This window comes from Vicugna pacos, chromosome 11 (assembly GCF_048564905.1).
Source record: "Vicugna pacos chromosome 11, VicPac4, whole genome shotgun sequence".
Classification (NCBI taxonomy): domain Eukaryota; kingdom Metazoa; phylum Chordata; class Mammalia; order Artiodactyla; family Camelidae; genus Vicugna; species Vicugna pacos.
This window is the reverse complement of record NC_132997.1, coordinates 39,490,136-39,502,379: the sequence shown is the minus strand read 5'-3', so window position 1 is coordinate 39,502,379 and position 12,244 is coordinate 39,490,136. Positions and strand designations below refer to the sequence as shown.

At 36.2% G+C, this 12,244-nt stretch overlaps 1 protein-coding gene across 1 annotated transcript in view; it reads right to left on the bottom strand.

The window, feature by feature from the left end:
• Positions 1-391: 391 nt before the first annotated feature.
• The window catches only part of BMPR1A (bone morphogenetic protein receptor type 1A), a 39,080-nt gene continuing 27,227 nt past the window's right edge, over positions 392-12,244 (bottom strand). The window contains exons 7-11 of the mRNA XM_006217388.4: positions 9,631-9,823; positions 7,344-7,641; positions 5,520-5,695; positions 4,386-4,516; positions 392-4,298 (exon numbers count right to left, since the gene is read on the bottom strand). Of these exons, the coding sequence (XP_006217450.2) occupies positions 4,173-4,298; positions 4,386-4,516; positions 5,520-5,695; positions 7,344-7,641; positions 9,631-9,823 (924 nt within the window). The 3' untranslated portion in view covers positions 392-4,172. The remainder of the gene's footprint in view (positions 4,299-4,385; positions 4,517-5,519; positions 5,696-7,343; positions 7,642-9,630; positions 9,824-12,244) is intronic.

The window sequence follows — 12,244 nt, the reverse complement described above, 5'->3', positions numbered from 1 at the left end:
TACTATGATCTTAACATTGTAAAAAAATATGCAGCAGCAAAAAAAATCGAAAAGAAAATTCAAATGTTAACAGTGGTAACACCTGGCAATAGGATTTTGACTGATTTCGCTTACTTCTTTATTCTTTCCTGTTTTCCATGTTTTTTCTTTTTTCTTTTTCAAAGGAAAAAAAACCCTTCACTATAACAGGTTTTTACCTTCTCTATCTATACAAAGGAAAGAGTGTGTGGTCACCTACCCGCCCTGTGTCCCATAGTGGGTTTCTGGTAGCTGAAAGGGACATCTCAGGGACACCTGTATGTATACTAACTTACCCGTTATAAAAATCTCACCAGACACGTGACTTCTGATACACAGTATAGTTCGAGTATCACAAAACACATCACTAAAGTATACTAAAATAAGGTTATTTACTTAAAAATGATACATTGGATGTAATCTATAGAACAAAGCAATTAATGGTAAACTTAATAAGGCACCTTTTAAACCAGATGCTGTACAAAATACATTTAGTGTGTTACATATCAAAGATGAGTCTATATTTTTGGTATTTTACAATTGCATAATAAAACTGCCTGTTTATAACCCTTCTTTCAATGTCTATGTACAACCTTCCTAATTAAGCTATAATGATACTTTGATTTTATACAATATATACTACATTTTAATTTTTAAATGGGCAAGGACAACAGTCACTAAGAGGGCTTAAATAAGTCCATTGAAAGCATGGTACAGAGCACAAGCTAAAATTACAATAATATATCTAATCCTTCGCAAAAGCAGTATTCACATACTTTCCTTATGGGATGGTCATTACACGTAGCTTCATGTGCTGCTACCCTAGATTTAATTTGGCTTTTATGAACACGTCAGCTCTCTGCAGTTTTCACTGTGACTCTCGTAACAGCACTGCGGCAAGAAGATGAACTGCTATATTGCTATTTTAACATCTGACCCACACAAAGAATAAATATTACCACTTTTAAACAGTACAAGAGCTGCAACAATCTTTTCTTAAAAAAAAGAATTCATATTTCTGCAGTTGAAATTATTTTAGATATTCAGAAACATTTCAAAACATGTATGACAAGAAACATAGGTTAAGTTAATTTATAAAATCTTGCCTAAATTATTCAACATCAAATTTGATCTTGGGCCAACTTACAGATGCATGATTCTTTAAACATTGTATTGCATTTTGTTCTAAACAGAAACAAAGCACCTGGGGGAAGAAAGGTACTGAGTATTTTTTAGAGTGAATAAATAAAAAATCTGGCACATTCTAGGAAAATATAATTTTCAAAAACTATAGGTCACTTTCTAAGTTTAAAAACAGCTCTGAACACTGGAAAGGCAACAAAAATTTTGACTGAAATATCTTTAGTGAAAACATTTCCAGAGAAATTAGCCTCAAATTATGTATTTCAGAAACTTGTCTAGTAAGAAAGTACAGGAAAGGCTTAGAAATGACACACTGAAGCCAATCCCAGTGTGCCTTTAATTCTGGAGATGTTTACCAGGATAAAAGAGAATTCAGAAGAAGAGTCTCCTTTGAGGGAGGATTAACTTTTGTTATATTCAAGTAGCTTTGGTTTTTAAGTTTTAGTTATTTAAAGAGATGACAGACAGAAGCCACACGTTTTTAAGAGGCTAAGTTGTAAGTGGGACCAAATGGCTTCTAGAGTTTTACAATTATCTATGGTCCAGTGTAATACTTCCTCTTCCTCTTTAAACATTTCACTTATTGGATGAACCTAGAAATTTTAGAGTAAGAGTAACAGAAGGAGAGAAAAAAATTGGTTTCATGCAACTTCTTTTAGACTAGGATTTTGAAATGGCATCATTTGCTTTTTAAATAACATGTTATACATATAACATGTCCATGTTACATTAGAAAATATGTTTATTTAACAAGTTTCTAAAGTGAGTTCTTGGTATTACTTTTAATAGATCAATTTAATTTAAAAAATCATTATAATGGTCTTGTATTTATATATTATCTGTAATTTTTTTGCTTCCACATAGTATTTCAACATTTCTCAGAACAGTTTTGCCTTTCCTTATTTTTCTTTTTTAAGGTAACAAATTATTTTAAAGATTTATAGTTTACCAAATGAAAAATCAAGGTTAACCTCAGACTAAGTAGATCAGAGCACATAAGTATTCTTAAATCACATTGCAATTTAGATTAAAATATCTTTATTTCTCAGTATAGAGATGGGGAAAACATGCTCAAAGAGCAATTACGATTTATAGAGTACTATTAATATATAAATTTACTTATCTTGATGAATACTACAAACTTAAATTATGTTAGATGAAACTTATTAAACTTAGTCAAAACTGTTAAAGCAAGTTTCAACTTTATGAAATTTGATGTACAGACAAATATATGAGTTTCATCCTTAAACGTCAGTCAGATTTTTGGTAATGGACAGATACATGCTCTGATTCCTACTCTTTAAAGTTTTTTTTTTTAACTATGCTGTCATATAATCACATTTATTTTATGTTATATTCAAATAAAACTCTCACTTTATGCACCCATGAGTTGTTTGTTCAGGCTAAGACATTAATATTTAAAACGCATTACGAAGCATAGTAAGTTTAAGCAGATCAGAATTACTCCTTGGAAAAACAAGGCACCCATGAAACGTGAAGCACTGTACCGGGTAAGAGCTGTGTGTCCAGATGTAAGTACTGACCAGACAGTGAGCTTCTTCGCCTGACTCTTCACTATCTTCACAAACTTACGGAACAGGAATCATAAAACCAAAAATGTCAAATGATTTAAGTGTCTATAACAGTTGTTGATAAATTTATATTAACTCTGAAATAGAAATTTCTAATTGGAGGATCCTTTCTTAAAGGAAAACTGAGATGATGGTGTCTTAAAGTGTATACCTGAAGTTAAAGTCCTAGGTTTGATATACTACTTTGAATTAATTCTGAAAATTTACATGTAGTTCTATTTTACAACATTTTTTTCTCATGATCTTTTAATTTTTTTTCCCCTAAGGATGAGATGTGAGGTACACATGAGCTGGTTTCTACAGTATGAATGTATATACATATATAAAATATGGTGTAAAGGAGCAGGTGTTTTGCAAGTAAAGCATATTACACACAAAATATAAATAACTTCCCTTTTAAAAGTTACTGAGAATAAAGAATACAGAACATGGTGACAGGCACTTACATTGCTATCAAATGCAGGAATTAGTATTCACTTCAAAAAGAAGCGTTTTCTTTGGAAGGGTCATGGCATTGGAAGTTCCAACTCTGGACGCTTTTCATGACAAAAATAATCATCACACCCTTCAAAAAAGTTTGTGGTGGGAGGAAAACAGTCCAAATTTACGTACACTTTAAACTTCTTTTGGCCTTTATATCGAACTTTAATGTTAAAAAATAAAGTTGGTAGAGAAGCTAGGTCACTTGCAAGGTAAATGGCTTTTACGTGATTGGCGAATCTTGGTCAGATAATGCATTTTTTAAAGCACAAAACCAACAGCCACCAATAGCTTCCTGTGCATTCATAAACTACTTTCTTCTAATTTCAAATGGCAGCAGAGGAATCCTGGTATGCATGTGTACACACACACACACACACACACACTCTCACTCACACACACACACACACACACACACCCCGTTAGCAAGGCATGACAAACTATCATAAACTAAGCAGTATCCCAAACAGGTCATAATCCATAGGCTGTTTACAAAGGCAGAATACAAACAGATTAAATTTCCTCAGGTAGAAGGCAAAAGTGTATATTTCTCCATCTCTGCTGAATTCATTTATCTTCTTAAGGCTTTCACAGAAAGCACCATTTTATGAACAGGTAATTCAGTACCCAGAGTTTGACTGGAGACTTATTAATCAGGACTGAAGTCTCGATGCAGTTCATAAAAACCCAATAAAAAAAAAAAGGCATCAAAAACCACATTTAAAATAAAGCTGTCCATACATAAAGAATGAAGTGTTTAGAAGTTCCCAGCTTGTATTCTACAGAGTACTGAAAGGTTGAATATTAGCAGCCTGTGAAGGTGTAGTGAGGAAGGAGTCTGAGAACCAGGTTAACATCCTTATTCTACTCTAGTTCCACCCGTTCCTTGGGCGAAAACAGTTCCTGCAGTCTGAATTTCTCCTCATGATTATGTATCTGTCAAATCTTTACATCCTGGGATTCAACCATCTTGGCGAGCGTCTTCTTGATTCTCAGAGCTGTAAGTCTGGAGGCTGGATTGTGGGCCCAGCATTCTGACATTAGCTTCAAAACTGCTCGTAGACACTGAAAAGTAAAGAGAATGTAGTGAGTGGGGACATATTCTCGGCGACACTCAGCAATCACTTTCTCAGGGGACTGAATTCCACTTACTTCATCACTGTTCCATCGATTAGACACAACTGGCCGCAAACGTTTGACACACACAACCTCACGCATGTCTTCATACGATGGATCATTGGGGACCATGTTATAATATGGCAGCTGGTACTCCTCTACTATCCCTGCAGTAAGTGAGAAAACACAGTGGGCACAGAAATGGTGGCTGGACAAAGTAATCCATTCAACACCTCCTACTGAACTAGGGAACTACAACTGATTCTTACATCAAGAAGAAAAAATTATAGACTTGATGATTCACTTTTAATGGCAAATATATGTTCTTTTTCTAATGTCTAATTATTTCCTCTACTCCCACCATACCTGTCCACACTGGACATACCGATATTTCTTAAAATAAGCAAGGTGAACCACTCACCCTAAATTTTTTTTAATTAATTATTTATGTACACAATTGTTTCTACTAGTCAACAAAGTTTCTATTTTTTGTTTTGTTCTGCGGGAGAAAGACAACATGATATGCAAAAAACAGTTAACGTAACAGACCTGAGACTGCTATCCTTAAAAGGCCTGCTTGCAAGGCTGGCATTTGGCTGGTGTCTGGGAACCCGCCTGGTAAACAGATCCCTACACTCATATAAAACTTTCCCTAAATGATAAGGGCGGCCACTGTACCTAGACTTCCATGCAAACAATATGGTTTATGCTGAACACCTGTTTTCTTTCTAGGAGTTTGGAATTTTGATACATTCTAGGCAGGGCTACCTACATGATCAGCCTCCAAAAAAATCTTTGGATACTAAACCTCTGATGAACTTCCCTAGATGACAATATTTCATACTTATCACAATTCACTGCTGGAGGAATTAAGCATATTCCGTGCAACTTCACTGCGAGAGGACTTCTGGAAGCTTGTGCCCGATTTCCTTTGAACTTTCTGTCTCATGTGCCTTTTCCCTTCGTTGATTTTGATTTGTATCCTTCACTGTAATAAATCTTAGCTGTGAGGACAACTATATGCTGAGCCCTTCTAATGGAACTGCAGAACTGGGCAGTGGTCTTGGGGATCCCTGACGTACACGACGTCTAAATTATATAACTAGAGCTGTTATTTTTTGAATGATGAGGACACAAACATAACCAGAAACATGCTACATAAACGCCTACCTCCCGTGATACAACGACGGGCCATTTCCCAAATGATCAGGCCAAAGCTGTAGATGTCAGCCATTATGTAGGGCTGGAAATGGTTCTTGTTCAGGCTTTCATCCAGCACTTCTGGGGCCATGTAGCGTTTGGTGCCCACCCTAGTATTCAAAGGTACATCGACTTCATTTGTGTCACTGAAACAGAAGACAGATACTGTTCAGGGTGAGGGCCAAGAACAAAATCATTTATCTTCTATTTTAGTTGCATTTTGTAGAAGTCAGGGTTTGTCTGTCTGTCTATCTCTCTAGATATAACTAAATGAATTAAAAATCTAACTATCTAATATGTCCACATTCCCGTATCAGAAATCTTTGGGGCCAGATATATTTTGAAATTCAGCATCTTTCAGATTAAAAAAAATTAACATACTCTTTAAATATATGCTCCATATTATATAACATCCCCAAGAGGGTCTGGAGCAGTACTCTTAATCAAAATTGTTACTATGTCTGCAATAAAAACTAAGCATGAATAGACATGGATAAATAAAGACAGTAAATATCTTGTACCAGTTCAGATCAAGTTGGCATCTTTTTTAGAGAGGCACAAAATGGAATATAAATATATGCTATATATACACAATATATTATACTGACTATAAAAGAACTGGTAGATAATTATATCCCAAAGTAAGCAAATGTGAAAATAAGCTGAGAGGAATCATTTGCTTTTATCATTCTCATGTGATCCTTTGTGACTCAGGATTACATTTTTTTCTTTCTGGGTCCAACCAACTTAGTTCTATTTTAAGTAATGTTTATATAATCATGCTGACAATTAGTAATACATGTTAATTGTTTTTTCAACTTACGGAGTAATTTTAGAGTTGGAAGACATGAATGATTTGTTTTTAGGCTCCCAGTTCTAGCAAGTTCTGGAAACTACTCTGAAGCAGAGATTAATATAATGTATTGTATATTTTCTTAAGTAGCACCTGATGAATATTTGGGCCAATAAACACTCCACTGATAAAAAATACAATATTAGAACACTGTAATAATGAGGAGAGATTAAAATTTTTTATGTTTGGTTTATTACAGACTAGTACTTTTATTTTATGGCCTGAAATGAATTCTGAAATGTGAGATGGCTGCTGCATTCCAGAGTTATAACATTAAAACAATTTAAATGGCTTCCTAAAAAATCTTACATTCTCATTGTTTAAAAATATTGACAATACCCAGTAATGGGGGAGAAACGGTATACTTACGCCTTGTTTATGGGAGTGTAAACTGGCGCACACTTTCTAAGGGGATAACATGCCATATACTATAATTTAATATGCACATATTCTTTGTCTAACTAGCCCCTTCTCTAGGATTCCATCATGAAGAAATACCTGTACAAGTACTCAGGGATATTATATATGGATAAAATACAATATTCATTAAAGCATTTTTTAAATAATGGAGATAAACTGGAGGCAACTTTAATGCCCATCAGTTGGGTCATAGACAGAATAAATACAGGACATCTATAAAATGTCAAACTTTGCACAACACTGTTAAAAAGAATGAAGTAGATCTCTATAAACTGAAATAGAAGGATGTGTAAGACAATAAAAAGTAGGAAATCAAAAATTATGCAGAGTAGAATGTAATTTTTATAAAAAACAAAAAACACAACAACAAAACACTAAGATAAACCCCCCCCCCAACTATTTATTTGTATTACTACAGAAGCACAAATACATGTTTGGAATTCCACTGTCCTGAATACAAACAGGTAAATATCTTTAGGAGATTAAAATAATTTCAAAACAACAGGCAAAGAACCACTCACCTGTTGAATTTAACAGCAAGGCCCAGGTCAGCAATACAGCAACTTCCATTTTTCTTGATGAGGATGTTTTTGCTCTTTAGGTCTCGATGAGCAATTGCAGGCTTTCCTTGAGTGCCATAAATTTCTGTGTGCAGATGGCACAGACCACAGGCAGCCGAATAAGCCAGCTTGAGCAGGGCTCTGGTGTCTAGTGTAGCACATTTCAGGAAATCGTAGAGAGATCCGTTTTCATGGTAATCAGTAATCAAATAGAGCTGAGTCCAGGAGCCTGTACCTTTAATATCTGCTGCTATAAAACCTGCTCAATTAATGAGTTAAAAAAATTAGTTACCAGAGGTGGTTAGGAAGAATAATGAATGCTCATTCAGGACACTGAGAATAATTTAGGTATCATGTACAGATAATAAAAATTTATCTCACAAAATCTCTTGAAAATGTTACAAAACTTTCTATTTCTGCCATTTACACATATAACTCTACACTTCTGTAATTAATTTAAAATAATCTTAATGATAATCATAAAAACGATAACAATATGACTAAAAAAAGATCACGTATCATGCAATCACCTGGGGGAATGTTATTAACCTGTATGAATCTCTAAGCATGAAGAACTTACAGAGAAGGGATGTGGAAAAGGCTCTCCATTTCAAACTGAGGAGCGGACACATTAAAACAGTAAAGTTAAACATATTCAACTAAGAGTTTGCTTCTAACTAAGCCAACTCCCATCTGCCCATCAACGCCTCATCACATCAGCCTTTTCAGTCTGGCTCACTGACAGGTAGGTTCCCAAACCTGCCTCCTTTCCTTCTCCCTTCTCCTCCCTCCCTTCAGAAAAAGGTCAGTGAGAGCTGGGCTGAGTAACGTCCACACCCCAACCGCACTTCATCTCCACGTGGCACCTACAAATGTGACCTTATTTGGAAATAGGGTCTTTGTAGATATAGTCAATTTCAGATGCGAGCACTCTAGGTTAGAGTAGGCCCTGATTCAATGACTGGTATCCTTATAGGAAGAGGGAAACCTGGACACAGACACATAGGAAAGAAGGCCATGTGACTACAAAGACAGAGGTGGGAGTGTTATCTCCAAGCCAAGGAATGCCAAAGAGAGCTGGCAGTCACCAGAAGCTAGGGAGGAAGAGGCAAGGAAGGGGCCTCCCCTAGAGCCTTCAGAGAACATGGCCCTGCTGACACCTTGATTTTAAACTTCAGCCTCCATAACTCTGAGAGAATTATGTTGCTGCTGTTTTAAGCTACCAGTTTGTGGTCATCATTATCATAGCCCTAGGGAACTAATACAATTAGTATAGGAAAATATACTCTTCACAATGTGTTATGCACTCTCTAAATTAAAGGGCAGGGGCAGGGAAATAGTAGCTGAAAAGAAAGGGAAGACAGATGAGTTTTGCACCCTACTGATCAGATCATATCTAGGTTATTTTGCTACTGTGCAAAAGGGGGTCGGGGGAGAGACCTACTAAGCACAGAATATAAATGAAACTACATCTTATGGGGGAGGGGATGATTTAGCTTGCAGTAGGCAAAAGGTACATATAGTTCAAGTTACCCTAGAAAATCGCTTAAATTACCTCTAAAAGACTCGAGTTTTGTTACTCTCTGAGTTAAGTCCACTAAACTACGTTACTTCCAAGTAGAAATGCACTGCTGTTTCCTCAGTTGGGTAGTAAATACAGACATACCTATACAGTAAATACAGACATGCCACAAGTCTATACGAGCCGTTTTTCAAACAGCATCTGCTCACTTCATGTCTCTGTGTCACGTTTTAGCAATTCTCACAATACTTCAAATTTTTTCATTATTATTATATTTGTTACAGTGATCTGTGATCAATGATCTCTGATGTTACTATTGTAATTGGCTTGCCATTTTTTAGCAATAATGTATTTTTAAATTAAGGTGTGCAAATTCTTTTTTTAGGTACAATGCTAATGTACACTTAATAGATGACAGTACAGCATAAACATAACTTTTATATTTAGTGGGAAACCAAATATTTGTGTAACTTGCTGTACTGGGATATGTGCTTTATTGCAGTGGTCTGGATCCCAACCCCGAAACATCTCCGAGGTCTGCTTGTAAAGTGGTTGGTTGCCATTCAGGACTGGGTCGTATTAAAACTGTGTATTCCACTGGGTTTCCTTTAGCCAAGTGCACATAACTGAATTCACGTATGTTTTCAAAGCCCATGTGGAAGGCTTCCATCTGCTTCCCACTATCCCTGTCGGAACATGGCTGATCAAAGTCAAACATGTACCCACCGAGTATGTTTTCATGGCGCATAAGCACGGTTTGATAGATCTCTGTTTCTCGAAACCAGCTAGCTTCTTCAGTGGTAAAAAACACTTTGACTGCCACTTTCTCACCACGCCATTTACCCATCCACACTTCTCCGTATCGGCCTTTACCAACTTGCCGAACCATCTGAATCTGTTTGGCAATAGTTCGCTGAACCTTCACAGAACAAAGTAAAATGAAAAGAATGTATTAAGACTGGGAAAGTGGTCTAATAGGCCATCCCATCAAAAAGGATGATACATACAACCAACCAACTCCAATACTGAAATGTAAACAGTTAGCCTTCTGTATCCCTGAGTTCTGCATCCTCAGATACAGACGGCTGACTGTAAGGGACTTGAGCATCTGTAGATTTTCTTATCTCCAGGGGGTCCTGCCACTAATCCCCCCAGGTGGATTCTGAGGGAGGAGTATAACGTATTCAAAAGAAGATGACTGGGAAAACTGGACAGCTGCACGTTAATCAATGAAGTTAGAACACTCCCTCAGGGACACCATGCACAAAAATTAAACTCAAAATGGCTTAAAGACTTAAATATAAGACACGACACTATAAACCGCCTAGAAGAAAACACAGGCAAAACATTTCTGACATAAATCTTAGCAATGTTCTCCTAGGACGGTCTACTCAGACAAAAGAAATACAAGCAAAAATAAACAAATGGGACCAAATTAAACATATAAGCTTTTGCACAGCAAAGGAAACCATAAGCAAAATAAAAGGACAACCTATTGAAAAAATATTTGCAGAAGATGAAACATGCACAATGTATTCTAAAACTACAAAGTAATAGGTTAGTCAACGTGAGAGACTATTTGCAAAAATGGTCAAGTCTCCTCCCAGTACACATACCCTTAAGTAGACTTCCCCACAGACTCTGGGCTTGGCTACATGACTAGCTTTGGGCAACAGAACAATAGCAAATGTAATGCAAGTGAAGACTTGTAAAGTCTGTGCACTGGGGCCTGCCCTTTCTTCTTTCTTTCTTCTGCGCTGGGGAACCTTGTAACTAGTAAGCGATATCATATGAGCTGCTAGCCATGTACATAAACTATACCATCTAGCTCTAGCTGAGCAACTCCAGAAAAAGAAATCCCCAGAAGACCCACAGGATCATGACAAATAATAAATGTTTGTTGCTTCAAGCCACTAAGCTTTGGGGTGGTTTATTATGTAGCAAAATCTAAATGACAGTTAAAAATCTTCAACTCAGTCTGTAAGATCCTACATGACCTGGCCCCTGCCAACTCTCCAGCCTGCTCATTGATTCTAATCACCCATGCTCACTCCCTGTTTACCGTATTTCAATTTTTAGAACTCATTCAAGTTCATTCCTGTCTCGGTCTTTTTTGCATGTGCAGCTCCCTTTATCTAAGAGTCTTGTTTCTTTGTTAAACACCTTCACAGCACACCTATTCTTCTCAGTTGCTGCACTTAACACCATTATAATTTTATTACTACTTATATGCATATTTGTTTGCATTCCACCCCCCACTACTCACATAATACAGATATTTATTTAGGACAATACCTGAAGTACAATGAGTGCTTTCATTAATATGTGTTGAAAGGAAGATGCATGTAAATTGCTCTTTCATTTTCAGAAGCATAAGCAGCCATTCTAAATTAAAAACAACACTAGGATCCAGGCTGGAAATGCAGTTAAAATGGGCTAGATTTAATGCATATTTAAATTGATTTACTTGATGTATATTTACCACTTATTACAAAATCCTTTTGTGATTTTTTTTTAGAAAGTCAGGATTATTAAGGTCCAATTTACATATAATATTCACTCTTTTGAGAACTGCATTTTGACAAATGTGTACAGTCATGTAACCACCAACACAACAATTAAGAGAGAGAACATTTATTTCTATCACCCAAAATAGCTCCATTTATCTCCTTAAATTCAACCCCCTCCCTACCCACCTTTAGTCCTTGGCATCACTGACCTCTCTTCTGTTCCTACAGTTCTGAGTATCACACAAACGGAAACATACAATACACCATCTCTGTGCCTATGCTAGCCTCTTCCACTCAGCATGAAATGCTCTGAAACCATCTGTGTTGCTGCTGCATGTGTCAGTAGTTCGCTCCCTTTTACTGACAAGCAGTACTCTCTTCTATGAATGTTATCCATTTACCAGCTAATGGACTTTTGGGTTGTTTACAATTTATGTCTATTATGAATAAAGCTGCTATGAACATTCATATTCAGATCTTTGTATGGACATGTTTGCATATATACATACTAAGCAGAAGGACTGCTTCACTGTATAAAAAGTATATGCTTAACTTTTCAGTCTACTGTTAACCTGTTTCCCAATGCCCAGTGTATGAGATTTCCAGCTGATCTACATTCCTTCCCACACTTAACATACTAGTGAATGTGTAACAGCATCTCATGTGTTTAATTTGCATTTCCTTGATGATGATGATGAGCATCTTTTCATGTGCTTATATGCCATTCTTTTTGTCCGTTAAAAAAAATTGGGTGTCTGTCTCATTACTGACTTGTAAAAAAAATCCTTTACATATTCTGCAACACAGATTCTTTATCAGATCTCTTTTGC